General features: G+C 38.6%; 1 protein-coding gene across 1 annotated transcript in view; it reads right to left on the bottom strand.

Moving 5' to 3' along the window:
• GAK (cyclin G associated kinase) overlaps positions 1–23,744 on the bottom strand; it is a 70,169-nt gene that overhangs the window by 7,009 nt on the left and 39,416 nt on the right. Inside the window, exons 16-27 of the mRNA XM_072358834.1 lie at positions 23,247–23,380; positions 20,873–21,067; positions 19,671–19,788; positions 17,890–17,969; positions 17,292–17,485; positions 16,594–16,752; positions 15,299–15,760; positions 13,232–13,402; positions 6,576–6,710; positions 6,100–6,219; positions 2,427–2,639; positions 597–745 (exon numbers count right to left, since the gene is read on the bottom strand). Of these exons, the coding sequence (XP_072214935.1) occupies positions 597–745; positions 2,427–2,639; positions 6,100–6,219; positions 6,576–6,710; positions 13,232–13,402; positions 15,299–15,760; positions 16,594–16,752; positions 17,292–17,485; positions 17,890–17,969; positions 19,671–19,788; positions 20,873–21,067; positions 23,247–23,380 (2,130 nt within the window). The remainder of the gene's footprint in view (positions 1–596; positions 746–2,426; positions 2,640–6,099; positions 6,220–6,575; positions 6,711–13,231; positions 13,403–15,298; positions 15,761–16,593; positions 16,753–17,291; positions 17,486–17,889; positions 17,970–19,670; positions 19,789–20,872; positions 21,068–23,246; positions 23,381–23,744) is intronic.

Raw genomic sequence — 23,744 nt, 5'->3', positions numbered from 1 at the left:
CAGATTACTTCTTTCAGATTTCCCCACGAAACTTAGAATAACTATTCACTGCAATGACTTCACAACAACACTAAGCACATATTATATGTGATATTATCAACAAAAAATCCAAACAGGTGATCACCCCTCATTCTGGTGCCTATTTCTACCAACAGAAGCAGCACTGGCTAACTGTTAAGTGCAGGTGGTCACCCTCAAGATAGCTATTCTCATTTGTCCTTTAAAAGTTTTGTGTTACCAGTTAAGTCCATCTTTGCTAAGGGGATGCTTGGGAACACTGAAGATGAAGAACAGTTTGGACGCCAGGAAGTGTACAAGGTATATTCTTATGTTTGCCAGGCTCAGTTGAAAGAGGAACTTGCATTCCTTTCACACACTTGATGCTCTTGTTCCTACTGCTTCATTACAAACTGATGCTTATTCATGCTAATTAACTTACTACTGTGTAAGTTACAGTTATTTAAATATACACAAAACTTCCTCCCCTCTGCTTTACAATATTTTGTCTTTCAATGTATCCTTCTACTTTGTTCTCAGTTGTTCAAAGTATAATCTTAGACATACACTTAAGTCTATTTCTGTTTTAACAAACAAACCTTCAGTTTTAAGGGGTCCATATCTTTAGACATTTCTTGTTTCCTCATCTCAGCAATGGTTTTTGGTCCCTTTTTATCAGATTTTGCTGAAAAGCCTTGATTAGATAAGAGATCCTCAAAGTCATTGGCTGAAACTTTTGGCTTTTGACCTGAGAGAGGAGAAAAATGGTAAATACAATTATGTGGGAGAACAAATTAGCTGTGAAAACACACTGCACTCAGATACGCCTGCATGACATTCATCATTACCATAAATATTCCTCAGCTTAACAAACTTCATAAGGTAACAGAAGGACAAAAATAGAAAGTAACTGACAAGTTTTAAGTCTGGTAAAACAGGTAATCTCCAATGTATATTTGTGACTAAATGCTTGCATGTTCTCTTCTCTCAACAGCTGAGTAGATCTGAGAGAGTACACATTTGTCTATTAATGAGTTCGGAAATCGCTTTGTTATTCTACTATGAAGTAACTTTAAATGTTGTGCTGCCGTTTTTCAGGTGACTGAATATTTAATTGTTTAGTCAGAAATGTCAGTGCACTTAAGTACACTGAAATTTATGCAGAATAACAAACAATCAACAAGGACAGTTATGGCACTGTTATAGAACACACATTTTAGAGAACTGCAGGATTGAAGTTGGGTGAGATCTCTGCATGTTACCTAGCACAATCCTCATTCAGAACAGAGACAACCCAATGAATTGCTCAGAATTTTATCATGCTGAGGTTCACCTGTTTTTGAAGTATTAATCACCTGCTAAATCATTTAATGTGACTGGGGCAAATAAGCTACTCCTGCAGAGGCCCAGTGTCATGATGGGGCAAGCACCAAGTGCTTCAGGGGCATCTGGACAGGCCCTGGTGCAAGGCTCTCTGGAACAGATGCGTGGGGCAACCTGCAGGGCACCAATGAGGTTGGAGGGCATGACACGGTATACTGGGGGCATGGTAGGATATATCAGGGCATGATGTGGTGCACTGGAGCATTTTGAGGGCTCAAGGTCCCATTCTGAGAACTCATAGCACAACTGCCAGGAGTTGGACACAATGATCCCTAAGAGTACCTTCCAACTTGGGATATTCTATGATTCTACAAGTAATTGCCACATTTCCAGGACAGTTTCAGCTTTCAACCTTGCTAATTGCACTTCCTTCCCCATTCTCTAATTGCATTTTCCTGTGTTGCAAATTGTGCCCACCAGTCTCACTCTGTCACCTCCTACCAGACATAGATCAATATAGTTTCCATACTACTTATGGAAGTACTTGCTCACCTATGCACCAGTGAAAGGACAGAATAATCCCAGTATCAGTATATCTTGAGATTTATTACCACCCCTGACAAAGGCTAATACAGAAGGAGAACACACCCATTCTAAGAAATTGGTTCCGTAAACAAATTTATTTGCTCTCCTTCCCATACGTTTGAAACAAAGGGAATCCTATTAAATTTAGGCTTAGTTATGACCTACTATTCTTCAAGTAAGACAGAAGGTTGCACTCCTTTTTCCATAAGCAACGCTATCAATCATTTCTCCTCACTATGTTCATGCAAATTTACATTCTCAGTCTACGGTCATGAAACTACTACCCGATTGGGTAAGAGATTTTTTGGCTTATGCCCAAACTTGCTAATATTTGGTCCACGGTCAGCCTGTCTATGATATTCTAGCATAGCTTTGCACCAGATTTGTCAAACTCCCTGCTGACTTACACTAGATACAACCTAAATGCAAACAAAGAAAAAGACCAAGGTACAAAAGTTTGAGGCTAACAGTGAATCCAACTTTGCACAGGCCGTTGTAAGTAATGCTCTCAGAAAACTTACCAAAGCCTGGAGTTCTGACTCCCCTTTCTTCTCGTCCTCCAATAACACTAAAGTTGACTGTGTAGTTAGGTTTAGCTTGTGTACTAGGTTTAGTTTGGGACTGCCATGAAGTAGTTTGTGGTTTTGTGGGTTTCTGCCATTGACCTCCTGACTTCTGCGATGGAACAGTTTTCTGAGCAAACCCACTAGTGGAGAATCCACCTGCAGAGGAACCTAAAGATAAAGACTACATTAGTTGCTTAGCTTGATGTCTGTCACTTGTTCAATGTAAATAAGACACTGTGGCCTTAACATCTAACCACACAGTTTAGAGTGACAGCATCACACAACAGAAAGCATTAAAAGATTCTCTTCTCATTAACAACCTGGATAGCAGGAGCTAGAGCCATTATTAAAAGTCTTCCAGTCTTACACTAAGTTCCCAAGTGCTAGTTTATACCAGAAGCATTCACTCCATCTGAATGTGTACTTGCCAGAAAACAGTTCAGTAGTGACAGCAGTTCTGCCTGCAAATTTACTGTAATTTGATGTCTGTTAATAGTCCCTGGAGGCTTTCAAGGCCAGGCTGGATGTGGCTCTGGGCAGCCTGGTCTGGTGGTTGATGACCCTGCACATAGCAGGGGGGTTGAAACAAGATAATCTTTGAAGTCCTTTACAGCCCAGGCCATTCTGTGATCCTATTATAACAGACACTGAAAACTAATTGTTTTTACATCTATCAAGAAGTTGTAATATATTGCAGATACTTTCAAATGAATGCTTTCAAAGCCTCCTTACTGGTCTCTCACACAACTGCTTAAGATATGTTTATATCACAGTAGCATTACCAACAAGTGCTACACAGAACATGAAAAACCCCTGAATCCTGTACAAGACAATGTAATGAACCATCTGTAAACTATAAGCCCATGTCTTATCAACCTAATACTGACCTGATTTTTTAGGATTCCATTTCCCTTCTTTTAGCTGGTATAGAGACAGCTGCTTAGCAGCTTCATCAGCTACACACTTTGGGAAGAACACCCAAGACCTCTTTTCCTGTCTACAATACTCATTATAAACTAAGCTGAATAAAAAGCTCCAACCTTTTAAATTCATTATTTAGCTTTTTGTCTAACTGATGAGAATGAATTCTAGATACATTCTCAACCAAGCTACCATTAGATTGCTCTTGACTGACTTCAGAAAGATTTCAGGAAATTCATTTTTTTTTTATATGGTGCAGCATAAAACTTCCTGGCAGACACCCACAAGAGGGAGGAAAAAAATAGTATGACTGCAGAATTTAGACACATCTAGATTTTCCTGTAAGGGAAACATTCCACATTCACACTTATGGTACTCCAAAGCAGAAAGCAATTTCTACCTCTGAACAATTTCCTAAAAATTACAAGACAAATTCCAGATCAGTGGTCAAATACATTCATAACAGAAAGCCAGTGATGAAGTTCAATACGAACAAAATACTAGCAATTGAAAGATGAAAAGCTTTCTTTGATCACTCAGTACTGAATGGCAAACTTACAATCCAGTCCATTTGCTGGAAGAAGGCAAATTATTTCCATCTCTACTTGTCTTCTTAACTGGGTGCTGCTGACTAGAACTGAACTTTCAGCTCAAACCAATCCCAGGCCAGTTTAAATTCACTTGTTCTTGTTTCTATCCTTTTCCCCCTTTATTTACCCTAAAAATTCAGAAAAAACACCCAAGTTTCTCTGCCTGAACAGAGCAGTGTAAACTTATCTTCCCAATGATTCCCCACACCTCCCCTCTTCCTGATAATACACTACAGTGACTAACATCTACAAGGAACAGCTCAAAGAAACAATGTCTCCCCAGAGCCAAATAAGAAATACCATCCTATAGCTCTGGATAGTTCAACTGGTAAAACCTATTACAGTAATACATTACCTGACAAAATTCCCTCCAGAACAAGCAGAACTGCTTTGAATCACTCCAATCTTCAGTCACTTTACCTTGTGAAATTTACAGAAAACAAGCCCTGCAACTATCAAAGCTCATGACCTCACACACTAAAAAGTAATCTCATTCTACTGCTCTTTCAAAGCATTCCATGTTATTCCATGTTATTTCTTCAAGGCCAACCAATTCTTCCTATACTACAAGCCAACGGCCAACATCTGGCTCTCAGAAAAACTTTTTAATGGCACATTCCAACTCTCTGAAGGAAGATCATTACCAGAAATAGAGTGTGTTAAGACCAGTTATCACAGATCACTACTCATGACTTACTATTAAGTATAATCACCCTTAGCTACTGCTTTTTTTTTTTTTTTTTTTATACAGTACTACCAATTGTGGAGTGTTCACTTGCATAACAACTCTTACAGAATAATTACTTGCAAGTCCAAAAACTCCTATAAAAAGACAAAGAGTCCAAACTGCAGGCATTATGCCTGCTCAAAAACTCATTTCAAGCTTAAGATCAACTAGCCCTGCTACATCTGGTCATCTTTGCATGTAGTCATTCATCCTATTGAAAACCATCTGAAAGGCTAATGAACTAACTCTAATATCTGCACAGTTTTCTCCAATAGTTCACTGTGCATCATATCTTCAAGTCAAGCATAAGAAGAATGTTTTACTCACACTATCCACCCTGATAGCAAGTTCGTATTTATTTGAAATTGCTGAACCAGAATACTCCTGCAAACCATTTAATGTAGAGCAGCCTTAAGGATAATGCTTCAAGATTAGAGTTTTGCAAGGCAGTAGAACAGCCAAATACTGTACATTACCTTGTACTTCAATAAGGTGATTTCACCAAGAGCTTACTTAATATGCAATACTATCAGCCACAGCAACAGAAGTCTGTCACCTTGGAATCAACAAAAAGCACATTTCTGCAACTCAGCAACTACTACAGCCTGTACCAAACTATTTCTTGGATTCTTGGCAGCTAGCCACATTAAGCAGCCATCAATTGCCCATTAGCAGTGGCAGTGTGATACTGAAAACCAAGGACTTCAGCTCTTTTTATTGCCTTCACTTTTTCTGCTGCTCATGAATATCCCTGGGCTAATTCATGAGTTTATGAATACAGCATCCTAGGACAGGTAGTACTCTGTGATGTGCTCCATCTTGTACACAACTGCAAACTGCCAGGTGTTTATAATGTTGATGGAATTGTGTAGAGGTGCTTAGGATAATCACAAGTCAGGCCCAAACATGACAGATATAAGCAGCAGAGCTATGACAGCCTACTGAATTCAAACAGAAGTACTAAACTGACCGTTCTTTTTTTCTCAGTTAGGACCAAAATAAAAGGAATTTAATTCAGCTTTCCAATTTATATCCTTCACAGCACATTAACCACAATGTCAAAAAAACCCCGTGATCAGTTACTGAATCAGGGACACATGGTTTCTGCTACTTTCTCAACTAGTTCTCACAAGCAAGCTGCATACTTTTTCTAAATCACAGCTGTAGTTACGTCCTGAATTCTATAAGTTTCACGCCATCACTGTAAAGGCTCCCTCTTTTCCTATTACCTATCTGCTCTCAGCAACTGCATAAAGCTTGTTGTTACCACTCAAAAGGAAACCTTATATAAGCTATCTTCACACAAGCTGCCAGTTACACTTATTGAAACAAGAAGCAAATCAGGAACAAGAGAAACATTAAGTTCAGACTTACAAAAGTAAGATCTTACCTGGAAGACTAGATCCAAGACTGGCAAGATCAGCAAAAGGATCAAAGTTCTGAGATTTAGCCTGGCTGAAAGATGAACCTGAAGACACACTGGACTGGCTCCCTGTGGTAAAAACTTGACCTGTATAGTATGAAAATGCATAATTTAATTAAGAGTATTTGGGATGTGAGAAAATGAATAGAAGTACTATTTCATCAGCTCCTCATGTACACCTCAGAAATCTGATGAAATCTCCTCTCATGAGAGGAATGACCACTGCTACAGACAACTGAAGCTATTTGGTTTCTACGCCTTTGAACTCTGAAAACCCGAAGTGCCCCTACTTAAAGAGAGGCTTCAAGCACAAAGGCAAAGACTTCTTTCTCCAAGAAACAAACCAAAAGGTGTGCAGACATGTTTGGCATTTCCACTTGCTAAAGTGATTAAGTTTGGAGTGATCCTTCTTCCATTAGAGGGAATAATTTAAGTCATTCTACCTTCAAAAAGAGACTTCAATTGTGGTGATGCTACACTGCTGGCTGCTGAAGAATCTGCCCAAGAATCCCATCCACCTAAGAGATCTGGATGGCTCGTAGAGGACGATATTTTAGGTGGCTCTGGTGTCAAATTTCCTGTAGAAAAAAAATATCTATTTTTATTCTTTTAAGAAAGCTGCCACAAAAATGAATACTTTGCTGATAGCAACAGAGCTTAACACACATTCAGCTGATCAACTATAAAGCTAGCTTAAAATTTCCCCATAACAAATCATGTGTTCTTAAACAGGACCAAGGAGTGTTTTGCAACTGAATTACTTAATTTGAAATTCAAACATCCCACCAACTTCATAAAGAACTTCATTTGAGGCAATGCTATGAGTTTAACAGCACAGGTGTGTGGGATGGCTTCAGAGCACACTCTTGTTTCTATCAACACAGTAGGTAACCAAAAAACAGCAATGCCTTGTGAAACAATGTTCTGTTTACTGAACGATCTATGTGTAACACAGGTGGAGCCAGACCACTGCAATTTGTGGATCTGCTTACACCATGCCTCACAGGACAAAGCAAGCTCCCCTCCTCAAAAAAAAAAAGCCAACTAAGTGGTCTGTATATTCATGAATGCATTGAATTAATCGTCAGGATACAGCAATTGTCCTCTTCCAAAGAAAGAGTAGGAGAATCACTAGTTCAGTGAATAAATACACTTTTCTATGTGCAAAGCTAAACACCACATCAGCTGAAAACAGAACACTTGTGTTGTAAGCAATGGTGATATCATTAACTTGGAAAAAGTTACCCTTCAACACAGGTTTGTAACTGCCATGCTTGCCCTTGCAAGTGATCACTCCCTTTCTCTCACAAAATGCAAAGTGAACCATAAAGAGTATTTGAAGCTGAACACACATCCTTTTGAAGTACACCTTGTAGACAGCCACAGTAATGCAGCTTAGATATTGATTTTACTTCTACATCAACAGTCAGTGTTACAGCAAGAAGTGGTATTTATGTAAAACAATTACCTACAGTTTAGAACATTAACACAGACTTTCTCACCCAAGTAAGAACATTTAGATACTTCAGATGTTTGACTACTATTTTATGGCTTTTCTACTTCTCTCAGCTTCTCAACATTACGTCCTAAATATTGATATCAAATCAGACAAGCTAGTTGACCTTATTTGAGAAAATAATTGGAAGCTTGTTAAGTAGCACTTTCACCACTACAATTCACTGTCTAATTCAACTAGAAGGTAACACTTTGACCTTCCAGATGTATAAAGAGCACACCAGATGCTCCGCAAGAAGTATCTGCTGACAGCCTCCATCAAAGCCCTTTGCAGCTGCATGTAAGAGACATTAGAACAAAAGACACGACATAGCTGTGAAAGTCTACTGAAGGGACAGCAAAATTTTCTGCCCTCCCTAGAATTAAAAATCATCTGCCTCTAGAACCAACAGAGAAACAATATTCACCTCTCAGTACTCAGAATGCCAGCTATTCGCTACACAATGGGCTAAAAAAGTTCAAGTATCTAATTGTCTGTTCATCAGTTCAGACATCCTACATACTACATGCCATTCCCAGACACTAAATGGGTCTGAAATTATTAACTACCCTTGATTTTTAAGCTAGAGACAGTTTTGGCTTATGACCTCTACATTTAGATATTTTTCACATGGAGATGAAAAAGCTTTCAGCCACTTACTGAATGACATTGTTCTGTGATAAAGCTATCTTGAAGGGATATGACCAGACCACACACTGAATCCCTTATTTTTGTAGCCTAACACACTAGAATTTGTACAAATCCATCAATATAAAGGATCAGCACAAAGAGTAAAATATGCTGTGCAGTTAAATGCAACAAAAGCTTAAGTACTTCGGAGCAGAGAAAGCAAATCCACAGGAGACTGGTTCCCTCACGTTATTCTCTAAGAAGTATCTTTGAAATCCTTTGTCATACAGCAGTAGCCACTGTAGGTCACAGCATAGCTGTTACTTACACAGCTCAAACTGTGCTAAGGTAGTAATCAGATCACACTTTTCAGCTTCCCAAAATAAGAGATCTACCTTTTATTATAAACTACTCAACAATACATTAGGTTTTCTTTATTTAACTTGTCTACACAGGAAATCCCTTAATCTCTGACAACAGGATTTCGTATGAACCATGGGCCTTGCTTATATCTTGCACATTTAAGCTTTGCTTAGAGCCTGACTAAGATCACAATCACCACAGAAACTTCTGGAGAAAGCCACACTGATCACGTAGGTTTCTTTTGATTACTTTCCATCCCTGCTTTATTTATTTTCTTTCATCTGACCAGCTCATACTCACAGGAGTCAGACTTCCATTATAAGCAACCTACTTTTGTATCCAAGCAAACCAATTCAGTTCTCAGAAATGCTCACTGAACAAATACCTACAAAGGAAAAATGGATACTCATCATTCTATTGAAAATAGCTTGGTTCCATAAGTGTGGCCACTCAAGAACTGATAACCTGCTCTTAAATTTAAGTGAACAGCCATCTCATACCCTACCTTCTCTGTCAAGTGAAAAAAGATTTACACAGAAAATCCCATTTCCTTTTGACACACTGATGTTTTTAGTAGCAACTGATCAATATTTTTTTTATATTATGGGACAGAACACCTTAACTGACCATATATTCTTTTGAAAGTATCAGAATTAGTGCAGCAGCCAGCAGGAGTGGGGAAGTGATTGTCCCTCTGTACTCAGCACCAGGGAGGCTGCACCTCAAGTGACATACTCAGTTTTGGTCTCCTCACTGCAAACAGACATCAATATGCTGGAGTGTGTCCAGAGAAGGGCAACAAAGCTGTGAGGGGTATGGAGCACAGGCCTCATGGGGAGAGGTTGAGGGACTGGGATTGTTCAGTCTGGAGTAGTTTTTCTCCTGATAACTATAGAAATTCAGTAACTGTTTACTACCAAATAAAGCTTATCCACTGATCTATAATTCTAGACAACTACAACTACTCCAAGGAGATTCACCATATCCAGCAGTGATATTACTGATCTATTTCTAATGTGTTTAGTTCTCTCACTTCACCAACCAGCATCTGTACCTTCTCTACTCTCTTCACACAGTTTTTCCAGGCCTGTCATTTAAGTGAACACACTTCTTTGCAGTTTCTTTTCCAATGCTAACTAGCAATTATTTCCTCATTCATATTAAAAGCAACAACTATTAGGGTTCCTCATTTTCTTGTTAAAATTAATACCTGTGACTGTACCCATGACTGGGTAGAGTGTTAAGTGCTCAAACACATACTCATTTTCAGCTTAAAACACAGAAGGGCTGTCATTTGAAAGGTAAACTTAAAGAAAATTAAATTCTACCACAATTTCTTAACGTATATGAGTTTTGAAAGCCTGCATAGCAACAGTTTCAGTAACTCAAAAATATTTGTAAATGTATAACAGTAAACTGAAAATGAGAGCATTTTTAGCATATTTTGCATATGTTGACAGAATCCTCTAGAGACTACATTAAAATAGTGGACAGGCTAATGCATTTGGCAGGATAAAAATTATCACCAAAGTTAGAAAAACAAAACATAAAACATTTAGCATAGAAGGTGGATAACTCAAAATATTTTCTTCCTTCCATACTTGCACAAGTATGTTTGTGGAATGCGAATACGCATTACAGATAGCAAAACACATTGATGGTCTCCTTTGGTCCACAGATTAATATTAAGAGTGCAGAAATTACCACTTGTGTATTTTTTCACCTTAAATTTTGTATAAAAGAGGGTTTTGCCGGTTAGGGCTTTGAGGACCTATCTCTGAAGAATGGCTGGTTGTACTGGCATCACTTAATCATAAAAAGATTAGGGGTGAGGGGTTTCAGAAGAAAAAGACAGATTCATCACAGCACTGCCCAACTGAAAGGCCAAGAGGCAAATGGGCACAGACTGAAAAACAAAGCTCAATTTAAACAGTGCTCTCTTTCATGTAAAAGTAGTCACACACAGGCATGAGATGCACAGACGGGCTGTGGAGTCAGCAACCTTGGAGATTAAAAAACATAAATCAGAAAGAACACAGTTCTGGGCAGCTTGCTCTACTTAGCTGTGTTTTGAGCAGGTCAACCAGACAGTCTCCAGAATAGACTGCTTCTGAAGTGAAATATAGTAGATACTGTATTTCACAGATCAGTGTTGATCAAATCTTTTAACAGTTAAAAGAAATTATCATGTTTGGTAACTACAAGCAACTGTGACCACGCAGTCAGAAGTGACAACCATACAACTAAAACATGCATCTATTGCTTTCTTCATAGGAATGAACACTTTGTAAGAGGGGTTTTCTTGGCAGAATCAATCACAAAAGCAGTATAACTCCTAAATTTATGGTAGAGACAGTATTTGCATTGCTAGTCTTTTACTTAAAAGAGAAAGCCTTTACCAAAGCCAAGAAAATCCTGTGTTTTTTTATCCAATTCTTCTGTAGCTAAAACTCAAGACTACAACAGACCTAGAGCCAACTACATGTATTCTTTTAGGAAGGGCAACCCAAAACTGCATACAAGCTCTATGAAGAAAACGCTCTCAGTGTCAGGACAGAGCAATGTGATACCACTGTTCCTAAATACAACTTCATTAAGAGCACAGCAATGCAGTTCTGAAGAACAGTTATATCCTGTCCTGTCATTCCTGACAGCACACACTTTAATGTCTGTATTTTGTTTGCATGGCAAGGTTTTGTCACAAGGGCTTTCCTCTCTGAGAAGCAGCTGGATGTTTCCCTGTACTAGACAGACCCACCTCAGTACGCAGTTGTGTCCTGGCACCACAGTGATAAAAGTTCTGTAGGCCCTGCAGCCTACATAGGATGACATTAGAGCAGATCTCCACATGCAGCTTGTGGAGGTGGCCTTGGAGCAGCTGCAGACAGGGCCTGGATGAGGTAAAGCCCAAGGAGAACCACCACAGGAGCAGCCCCAGGCCAGCGCTGCAGCCCATGGAACAGAACCCACAGTGGTGCAGAAGGGCTGTGGAAGCACTGTATACTGCTGGAGCAGTGTGCTCATGAAGGACAGTACTGTGTGGAAAGCTCTCATGATGGAGCAGTTTGTGAAGAGCTGCAGTGCATGGAAAGGACATATGCTAGAACAATCCTTGAAGGATTGTGTTCTCTAAGAACCATATGCTGTAAGAAGAAGGGGCCCATGCAGGGTAACTGTGTGAGGTAGAAGCAGCATTAGAGTAGTTTCCATCCCTCTCTGTTGCTGTGGGGAAAAGGAGGCTGAAGTGCCAGAGTAGAGGAGTGAACTTTAGACCACAAAGAAGTAAGGCAAGGGAAAGGTCTTTGTTTCCCACTATTTAACTGTATTTTTAATTAATAATAAACTGATCTTTCCCAAATTGAGTCAGTTTTGCCTGTACCAGTAACTGGTAAGTGATCTTCCTTTATCTCAATCACTGAATTTTTTTCACCTTCTTTTCTCCCACTGTTTTGTGGATGAGGGGGAACAAGAGCACACCTGGCAGGCAGCCAAGGCTAACCACAGTCTCTTATCGGAGTATCTTCTGTAAATGAAAGAAAGTTAATCCTAAGCAGCTAAGAAGATACTTTAGAAATCAGTGCCATCTGAGACAGAGTTATGTGTTTCCAAAGTCTAACAACTGAAAAAATCGTAGAGGATTATTTTTCTATTCTTATTTGAAATGCCATCAAATCTTAATCACTTACAACTCCTTTACATCCTTCTGAAAACCCCTGTTCAAACCTGTAGCCTTCTGCTTTCATTGTATTCCTATCCTCTTGTTTCTAATAGTGATGGATAGAAGAATAGTTTTACAAATTCTGTTTTTGTTAATTTGGATAAATACTGGCTAACAGATCACAGAGTAACCATGTACTTGGACCTTTTCTTTCAAAAGAAGATGAAAAAACTAACACCTCTGGCTCTGTGATATCATCATTTTTATAATGGCATATTTCTTTAAAGAATGAGCGTGCTTAGATTCTCTATTTAACAACACTTCAAACATACAGGCATAGGATGGAAATATAGGAAGAAGCAACAGATTACAAAGCTTTTTGTTTAAGGATAAAAAGGATAAATAGATTTCAGAATAAGTACATGAATAAAAGGCTTCGTCAGGAATACATCAGAAATCAAAGGAAGCAAACAAGATTAGAGCATTACATAATGTATTCTATAAATATTATCAGGATACATGCAGGTCAAGGTTCCAGCTAGTTTCAGCTTGTATTTTAAAATCTGGCTATACTCTAGCTTGCTTGAACCACTCAGTTCTTTTCAAAGGCTTTCAGAAAGACTGAAATCTGAATACATTCAAAATGCTATCTAGATGATAGAATGCTATAATTTGCAAGAGCTTAAAACCCTTACTTTTAAGAGCTCTTGGAGGAAAATCCAGCACACAGCAGAAGGACAGCAATTCCAGAAAGCCCCTTTCATCATAAATATTACAGTCATATTATACAGGAAAACCTTGCAACTTGGTACACATATGCCTGTTACAAGAACATGGAACTAGTGGTCACAATAAGCAGATCTATTAAAACACTAAACCACCCTGACTACAGCAAAAGACATGCACAGAGCAGCTGAAACTCCTGCAGAACAGAACACTGGAAGTACACTTACCTAAATTCAGGAAATCTGAGCTGGAAGAAGGTGGAAGTGAACTATGTGTAGAAGGAAATGTATTAGCTGTAGATGCTGTGCTTGGATTAAGGAAGTCCCCAAAAAGGTCTGGGCCAGACAGTGCTGAATTCTCAGAACTGGATGACATTGTAAATGGGTCAAAAGGATCAGCTAGGAAAGAAGAAAAAAAATGAACTTACAACAAATTTTAGGAAAAACAAAATAGAAGTACTTTACTCCTTCAGGTGCAAAGACAGAAAGCAGGACTACACCAGCAACAAAAGGAGCCCCAACTGAGTTTCTGTATTGCACAGTCACCATTCTACCTTTGCTACTAGACACTGACAGCTTCTACAGCAACATGAAAGCTGTTATTACTGTGCATGGCTGAGATGCTATGTTCTCAAACAAATCCTTAGTAAAGCTGCTGCATTCGATCACTTCATTACTTTCCTCCATGCAAGACATACTTACATACAAGTGATCAGTTGCATATAAGCGGTTATATTTGTTTAAAAAGTTACATATAATGCCAAATTTCTAAAAAAAATAAACAGAACAGACTATTAAACTACTGAAAAGAAGTCAATTAAAGCATTCATACTACCATTCTGACTTGAAGGCATTGGTAGCTTTAGGGCAGAAAGTACATAAACGCAAGAACAAAAGCCAATAAGAAGCAACGCTTCCAACAGGTCTTTAGCAATCACAGTGAAGAAAAATCTAACAGGAACGGTATTTATAGTCAGCATGGGATAACATGTGACAGTCAGCTGGAATCACAGCTTAAGTTCTTGCTGCTACTGCTGCCCTCTAGGGTCAAAATCCTCAGGAGCCCAGGGACTCCTGCCAGGTTTACTCAGTGACCAGTGAGGAAGAATAATCCTGCCACAGAGTCCCAGAGCATCCTGAAGCAATGACCGTCTTACGGGACTCAGTAACACTTCAAAAAGCAAAGCTTGACTTCTCATGCGCTTCACTAAGCGTGCTTATACACAACAACAAATATGCACAAAGTTTCACATAAAAGTTTAATGTACTAGGTGAAACAAGGGGTCAAATACTCTCACTTCTGTAACGTTACTTCTCTTCTTAACCAATTCAATTGTAGAATGAGAAATTATCGGTACTCATGTCTGATCCATGTTTTCAGAGTTAATATAAAGAAAGCTTCTTTCATAGACTTCTGCCTAAGAATAAAAGGTAAACTGATTCCTCTCTGACCACAATAACAATTCAAGAAAAAAACTAAAGAAGAAATATTTGAAATCTCATAAAACTTCTGCACAACTAAATCTTGTAATAGCTACTCTGAGTGACTAATACAGCAAATTCAGGCTGCAAGTTGCTACTCCCAAAAATTCAATCAAGTGTCAAAGCCTTAAGCTAGTGTCTTAAGAAAGCTTTGTGTAAGACAAACACTGATTTAAATACAGGTTAGGTAAGAGTAACATTATTAGGTAAGTGTAAGGTTATTCTTCCTGATACAAACCTGCTAACAACATCAGGAAAAGCAACAAGAAAGCAGCTTTTAGCAGTAGCATTATGATACTTGCTTGAACAGTAAGCTACAGGATTTCCAGTTGCCTGGCAGTCTTATCTGATTAACATTCAAAAATACCACACAGCCTTTTGACCTATGCAGAACAGCTCTATTACATCTAATGCTACCACTCTACAAAGAGTGCAAGAAAGCTGCTGGTTTCTACAATTTATGCCTTACCAAGAGAAGCTACTTATATTATGGATCTAGAAAAAGATTTATCACATAACATTTGCACAGGAAAGTTATTGATCTTTAAGACTGGTGGATCTGCTTTAAACTCAAAAAGTTATACTCTTCTGTTTACATTAAAGCCGATAAGATATTAGCAGCACAACATACATGGATAATGTAAAGCATCTGTCAGCTCCAAGTATTAAAAACACCAATTTTCGTCAGATTTTTGCTATAGATCAACACGTCTTGACTGCACATATCAAATATGGTAATCATTTCCTAAGCACAATGGAGGCAGTAGTTTTTAATCAGGTGACCAGCAGAATATTAATGTTAAATTTACATACCTGAAGACACAGCTGCTGCTGAAGTCTTCTGAGTAGCAGTTGGATGTTGAGACTGACCGCTGAAAAAGAAATCTGTTCCTTGTCCAAGGAGATCTCCAGTGGGCTCTTCTGAAACCTGTGATGCGCCACTCACAAAAAGATTGTTCAACAAGGCTGCATTACTTGACGAGTTTATTTCTGAGATAGGTTGTTTCTGTTCTGGTGACGTATCAGAATTCAGTCCCAGTAAATCTACATTCTCCTCAGTGAGAGATTTTTGTAATAGTGTAGGTGGAGCTTCAAAAAGCATCTCTCCTTCTGGGGTAACGGAGTCTCCCTCATCAACAGTTACTGCCCTTTCTTCACCTGGAAACGTAGGGAACTCCTCATCTGAAGGATCACTCTCTTCTCTCTCATCAGACAGTTGAACATGATCATTTTTAGATGAGTTATCATCTACTCCACTTTCTGGACTTTTTCCTTCTTGAATAAAATGAAATAACAGCACCAGATTACTAGAATTCTTCTGCCAGACTTATGTGGCAAGAACACATGAAATCAATCCTTATGTAAACAGTGCTTGCAAAGGGGTGGAAAAAAATGTCAGGTACCACCTCTTTGCACAGGACAGGGAAAGAAGCACCTTATATTCTTCTAGTTCAGATTAACAGTTAACAGATGAGCTCTCTAGCTACAAAGAACTAGAAAAGTGTGATGCATACTTAAAAAAAATATATATGAGAAAAACTCTACTACATGCTTACCACTATGTAAGGTAAGTCATTATTCATGCTTTCAGAACAGTAACCGCTACTCTACTCTTTGGCAGCATTTGATGTTAACACAAGCAGTTACTGTTTGCCAGCAGTGGAAAGCCCAGAAAATGGACTTACATATGCACTACAGAGTTGCACTTCCTCAGTCTATACCTGCTTATCTGAACACCACTGTCTAGTCTTTGTTTCTTGTGCTTCTCAAACAGCCTAAACGGAAGCTGTGGGAATATAAATGGTTCCTCGCAGACCTTTAAGGTTAAAATTCTTACACAGAAAGAAAAATGTAGGTCAGCACTTAAGTAATGCACAACACAAAAAAAACCAACCAACCAAACAAAAAACCTACATGTCTAGCATTTGCCCAAAAGATATTGGTTTTTCACATGCTAACATGCACAGTTCACTCTTCAAATAGTGTTTTCCTCTTTGTCTGACAAAACAGTGAACTTCACTGCAAAAGAGGACTTAAGGAACAACTGCTGTGCTCACTGGAAGGCATATAAGAAAGCAGTGGTGGTAATTTCAGAGATCAACATGTACCTTTCCAATCCAGAGAATGAAAGAAGTTATTTGCATCAGTACCACTGCTGTGCGGGGATTCTGTCTCAGTTGGGGCACTTTCTGAGGACAGATCCAGTTGGGATGCTTCTGCTTCATACTGTGCAGTTGAACCTGGCTGCCTTGGTAGCTCCGGTTTCCCTAAGAGATAGATTTTAAGCTAGGATCCTTAGAGAAAAACTCAGCCTTGGTTGTAGTTGCTGATATCTGACATATAGACCCTGACTGCTATTGCAGAATGAAGACCAAATCTTCCAAGCTTGAATATAGCATTACTAACCTTACTTCAAATGCAAAAATCAGTAAGTCCCTACTTTAAACTACAGTATTAACAAATCAAACTTACAGCAAAACACAAGCATTCTTTTAAATTTGTAATAAGAAAGAATCATTTTCCAAGCAACGAACAACACACTTGTACCACCTACTACCCCCTAAAACAAGCAAGAGCTATGAATTCTTGCAGTATCATTACCTGCAATAACTTACATGATAACCTCTATCGCATTTTTTATACTGGAAGCACAGATTATTATTGAAGGATAAATTGTAAACCTTCATACACTGTAAGCTTTTTGAAATTGTATTTAAAGAAATGTCAGAAACTAATTAGAATACATGCTCAACCACTAAGTTATTAACAACTTTCTGTTTCTCTAAATATTTAGGAAATCCCTTACCAAATTTCGATAAAATTTCCTGTTGTTCCTCACGAGTGGAGAAAAGGATCTTGGGATTCAGTCCCTTTATATTCATGTTATCCCATGGCAGCTGCTCACAGCTAGGCCTATCTCTGGGCTCCACCTCCACCTCCAGATTGACTTGAAATAAATCAGGATATTTTTCTTGAATGTCACAGGCATCCAGATCATACCTGTAAAAACGTGGCCAGATTAATTTATGAGGCTAATGGATAGATAACAGAACTTCAAAGCACTCAGTATAAGGCTAAGAAGTGTGCTGTACTTGTTTACATGTTTCTGTAGATCTTTGTAGATCTTGAACAGCTAGTATTTAGAAAAAACTTCTATTGTGAAAAAAAACCTTCAGCTTCCTTGAGATAAGAAAGAACTCAGAAGCACAGAATCACAAGGTTGGAAAAGATCTACAAGATCACCTAGTCCAAACATCCTCCCAGTACCCTTGCTACCACAAGCCAAACTCATTGTATTGCAAAAGTAGTAATTAATTCCCTCTCCAAACCCACCTCCTGGTTTGGAAGGCTAAGTTTGAAAGAAGGCTTCTTCCAAATTCCCCACAAAAAAGGCGTCAACTTACTTTGCAAATTTCACTGTGGTGGCATTTCGGGGTACAAAACCTGTGTGGAACTGAATCTGAAACATCTTCATAGAAGCCATCTGTTGGAAACAAATAACAGGGAAACTACATAAAAACACATGCAGAGACACCATGTTCTGTAGTTAACCTGAAGCCAAGGATTTTCAGAAGTAACTTTAGTGTCCATTTTTCCACCTTGTATATTCTACTCTGCACTAGCTTCAGATTGTCACAGTTTGTCCAGTATTTGTAGACATCATTGTAAAGGTTGAAAGGCTATGACCTCCATTACACTTTTCAGAAAAACATACTCAAAGAAAGTAAACATGAAATACACCAACCAAGAAATACTTGTCAAAGATACAGCTCTTTCAATACAGTTTTAGAAGTAACATATTTAGAAGGACACTGTAAGAGTGCCTTTTTCCTCTGCATCAGTGAGCACTTATTTGCTGAGCAGGTGCCAGAGCAATGGAACAAGTTGCCCAAAAAGGCTGTGTAATCTCCCCTTGGAGATACTCAGAAGCTGCCTGAACAACCTGCCCGTTTGAGCAAGTTTGTACCCATTTGAGCAACGGTCAGGATTATTTGACCAGACCCAGAGAGCTTCAGGGAAGAAGTTACTGTATGTAAAACAAAGAACATACTAAATGCTGTTGCATCAAAGCTCCAAACCAACCTCATCACAAACACTGTTGGTGTATCAAATGTTATAACAGACAAGACAATACTTATATTTCCATTAGTGAATAATTGCCAGAAAAAATCCCAACAAATAGGTATTAACATTATTAGCCATGAAACTGACACTGAGACAGAACTAAAACAAGCTAACCTGGGCTGAATTTTTCACCCACCACCAATCTCTGCAAATGACTTTGTACTCCTACACATAAAGTTAAAAGAAAATGTAGAGAAATTTTTCTATTGCAGTAATAATTTGTCTGCTCCATGTGTTTTCCAACTGTAGTACTGTCTGAAATCCTCTGGATCAATTCCCACAGTGCTCCAGGTTATCTTAAGCTTCCCACTGCACCTTTCTACCTTTTACACAGACCTTCACGTTTAATGTCTGAGAGAAGCCTAGGATTCATTTTGACTAATGCAAAGAGAGTTTGTTTCCAAGCTGTTATTTTCTGTGATATTCTAATAAATTAGTTTTTTTTTTTTTCTTTTTTGTATTAAAAATGAAACATGCATTATTTCTGGAAAAGCAAAGGCCAGTAATAAAATAGGCTATAAAACTTAACCTGGCTCTAGGAATAGGGTACAATAGTAGATACTATACTAAAAAAGACTGGAACAGTCCCTGGCACTCCACTTCCATACTGAGCAGTGTTTTTCCTTTGGTTGTGTTAATGTTTGTTTATACAGTATTAAGAAGTTCTGTCCTACTGTACACCTTTCTGGATGAGATTGGATAAGTTTACAAAATGGCTACAGGCTCTCCCCACAAATGTAGTAACTACCACTGTAAATCTGATTTCTAGAAATGCTTACCAACATAGATCAATATCACAACAATATCACTATCACAGTATCACAACAGAGAGCACTATGAAGAAAATGGACATATATATTCAGGTATATATGTATGTATACATGTATATATATATTCAGGACATATATATTCAAGTACAAGAACATACCATACACTTATTTGAACAACAACAAAAAAAAGAGTAAATGAAGTTATGTACTGAGATTCCAAATACACCTACAACACACACTGAACAAAGGAAAAACAAGCCCTTGACACAGGCTGTTAAATTTGCCATTACCTTGGCTTGTAGTCGGCCTCCTAGTGTTGACCTGGCATGATAGATGGCAATGAGAACATCTCCTTGAACTGTTATACCCAATGGAATTACTGCTTTCCCATCTTCAATTTTAAACTCCCTGAGGAAAAAGCATATCCTCTGTTAGTCTAGATTCAGATAAATAATCCTTATTCCCCTATGTTTAGTTTGCTTTCTCAAAGACCTTTAACACCAACCTACAAATTCCACATAAAATTCTTAAGTGTCAAAGGGATTCACTCTAAGTAACTTAAAAAAAAAACAAAAAAAACCAAACCAAAACTAAAAAAACAACAAACAAAAAAACAAACAAAAAAAAAACCTGCTCTAAAAGCCAGCAGCTAGCAAACAGCAGCTGCCCACAGCAGGAGAGACGTGTTTCTAAGAAGCTGCTGGAAAATACAAGAGCACAGCTAGAGAAAAGGACAAGACAAACAGGGTATTGTGAATATGACTGTTCCAAGGAAAGGTGCAAAGAAACTGCAGCTGTCCTATGTCATAATACTGCTACTACTAAGGATTCTCACTTAGGAAGAATGGTAGGAATAAAGAAGCTGAAAATACCTCACAGCACTTTCATTCTCACTCTTTTCAAGTTTCAAGCTCTTTACTGGGCTTAAAATTACCAGAAATTTAGGAGGACTTGGGTATTTTCCCATCTTTCCTCCGTGATGGTTACATAGAATTGTTTAGCATCATTTGCACTTGCAGTGATGCACTGCAACTGAAGAGCTATACCATAGCTAGTGGCATTAAGCACTTTCCTTAGAGCTCCTACGGCTGATGGATGCTCCCTGTTTTTTATGACAGCACTGTGAAGTTCAGTTTCAGTAGTGCTGGTATATCCCCTCAGCAACTACATGCAAAATAGGAAGACTGATCCCTGTGGGACGATACATGACGGGTCCTGTTCCATTCTTCCTCCTAAAGCCCACAGTGCAATATGTCACCTTGCTGTCACTCACCCATTCTTTGGAGATACCCCCATGCTTCTACTATAGCCGCATGATTTTTATTTTTTTTTTAATAACCACATGATTTACCTTTCAGAATCAGCTAAAATGGGACACAGGAGCTTTTCCAGAAGCCTGGAACATCCAAAGCTGTATTTCTCCTCATAGTAAAGACCTACTTAACTTACTACAGGAAAACAAAACATACAGTTCTCCATAACCTGTACTTACTTCATTTTGTCATACTCTTGGGAGGTAGTGGTTACTCTCTCATCCCCTACATAAACTTCACAAAAAGGCCTGCAGCCATTACGCTGCTTGCTGAAAAGAGGAACTGGAGTCATAACGATGGATCTGACCAGGATTGGCTTGCTGTGAGGAATAATGGGCTCTTCAGCCATCATGTCACACATGTATTCAATGTATCTGTCAAAAGCAAGAGGTACCCATTAAACCAAAGAATCAAATCCTACACTAGGGTACACAGGTTACTTTTGTTAACAGTTGGCCACTGAGTAGTAAAAAACAACAACAAAACATTGAGAACATTTAACAGTACTGCTGGGAAACAGTTTTTCAAAACCTGATACAGTATCACAAAAGGAGAACTAAATAGAAACACAGACAAATATTTATGATCCTTGACTGGTCTTTCTAAATAAGGACAGAAACACAATTTCTGCACAAAGGCACAAAGGCTGCACCACAACAATATTAAACAGCACAGAAAATTCAATACTGTCCTGTGCAAGAAATTATCTGTACCTGTGTTCTACTTTACAGACAACTCTAGCCCCTGCCGTGGATAACAATTACTTAACAATTACCCAGTTGTAAAACAAACTAGCCGCTCTCTCCAAAAGCCTCATTACAGTATCCCAGTAGAAGAACAATTTACATTTTACACAAAATGAATTAAAGTTACAAGAGTTCTGAAGCTAGCTACTCTGAGCTTCCTAACAGCACTTTACAGTCTAGGCTGTAACACAGCCATGCCCTAGCTGAGTTTCTGATCTTGAGGAATACTGTCCTGGCAAAAAGATGTCAAGATCCTGGATGAGATCTGGGAAGCTGTCTTTAGGGACACAGAAATAGAAAAGAGATGGCAACTCCTTAAGGACAAGAGCTCTCCATCCCGCAGCATTTCTCCTGCAAAGACAGGTTGAGGTAGCTTTGTTTGTTTTCAGCCTGGAGAAGGAATGGCTTCAGGGAGACCTCTCTGAGGCCCTCCAGCATTTAATGGAAATAATAGACATGGCAGGGACCATCTTTTTACATCATCCAATAACAAAGTAAAGGATTTGGGGGTGTTTATTGATGAAAGACCCAACATGAGCTGGCAGTGTGTACTTGCAACCTAGAAGGCCAACCCTATCCTGGACTGTATTAAGAGAAACATGATCAACAGGTGAAGGGAGGTGATTCTGCCCCTCTACTCGTGAGAGCCCACGTGGAGTACCGCACCAACTGTGGGACCTCCTACACAAGAAGGACATCAAGCTGCTGGAGTGGCTGTAGAGGAGGGCCATGAAAATGATCAGAGGGCTGGAGCACCTCACCTACAACGACAGGCTGAGAGAGCTGAGGACCTTCAGCCTGGAAAAGGCTCCAGGGAGACTTTACTGAGGCCTTCCAATACTAGATGGGGGCCTACAGAAAAGCTGGAGAGAGGCTTTCTTTAAGGGCAAGTAGCAACAGGGTAAGAGGAAATAGTTTTAAACTGGAAGAAGGCAGATTTAGACTAGTTACTAGGAAGAAATTCTTTACTATGACAGTGGTGAGACACTGGAACAGGTTGCCCAGCAAGGTTGTGGACACTCCTTTGCTGGAGGTATTCAAGGTCTGACCTGGTGAGTGGCAACCCTGTTCAAGACAGGGGGTTGAAACTGAGTGCGCTTTAAGGGCTCTTCCAATCTAAGACATTCAGTGATTCTATTATTCATTAATATAAGTTACTCAGTAAAACTTTACAACAGCATAACCTGTCATTTACTCTTCACCAATCGCACATACTTCTCACATTTCTATATCTAATCCTTTTTCTTGGAAACACCTTTTCAACCACTGTTACTTACTACTGGCTTCATCATTACATGATCTATTACATGAAATGTTTCATACACTTTGACAAATGTTTTTAAGCCATCTCTATTTTCACACCTTTAAAAAAAAAAAATAATAATAAAGCATTTTTATCCAAACATGAAGAAGAATCATTAGTCTTTCCACAAACTCGTGGTGTTCTAACACAGTACAATCTACAGCAGTAAGGCAGTAAACATGGAATATGATGCCTTCCACACAAGGAAGATTTTATACTTCAGACAGTAAATACAGCATACTCTTATTTTTGTTCTTAACGCCACTTCAATACAGATCATATTTAATTCAGCTGTGCTAAGAACAATCACCATGGACAATTAAGGTCTTACCAAATTCAGAACTACTTGACTTGTGTCATGTGTTTTTCCAAGTATTTTGCTGCACCAACACAGACACTACTGAAATAATTTATCCTAAAAACCACACTTTAAGAATAGTAACTTATTAACAGTTGCATAGATACTTGCTTCAGTAGTACACTACAAGCAGACTGATACCATACCTTTTATGAGAAGGCCATATGCCAGGAGGACAGCGTTTCATACTGAACATATAAACTGCAGCCTCAGCAGTAGTGAAGAGACGACAGAAACACAGAAAAGAACAAACTACAACAGCAGATGCTGCTCTTCCATCCTACAAAAAAAATTGTAATTTGATTATTAAACCTAGTGGAAAAAGCATTACAGAAAATACGGAAGAACATAATATCTATCTGTAATGTGTAATGAAGCTCAAGTTCTAGTGTGATCGTTAAATTTGAAGACTGCATCTGAACAAAGTGTTTTCATTCTATTTCCACATGATTCACTTTTTTTTTTTTAAACACAGATTACCTGCTTGCTCAGATACAAATAAATTGTGGTTTTGCTTAACGTTTTCAGGGTGTTTTTTTTTGTTTTTTTTTTTAACTTAAGCTTCCAGTTCAACGTTTATCATCTTACTATCACTAACATCCATTTTATAGTCTGTTTCTTGACTGTTGCCATAAAGTTTTGTT

Source organism: Excalfactoria chinensis, chromosome Z (genome assembly GCF_039878825.1).
Source record: "Excalfactoria chinensis isolate bCotChi1 chromosome Z, bCotChi1.hap2, whole genome shotgun sequence".
Taxonomy (NCBI): Eukaryota; Metazoa; Chordata; class Aves; order Galliformes; family Phasianidae; genus Excalfactoria; species Excalfactoria chinensis.
The sequence above is the reverse complement of the archived record's forward strand: the minus strand, read 5'-3'. Positions and strand labels throughout refer to the sequence as shown.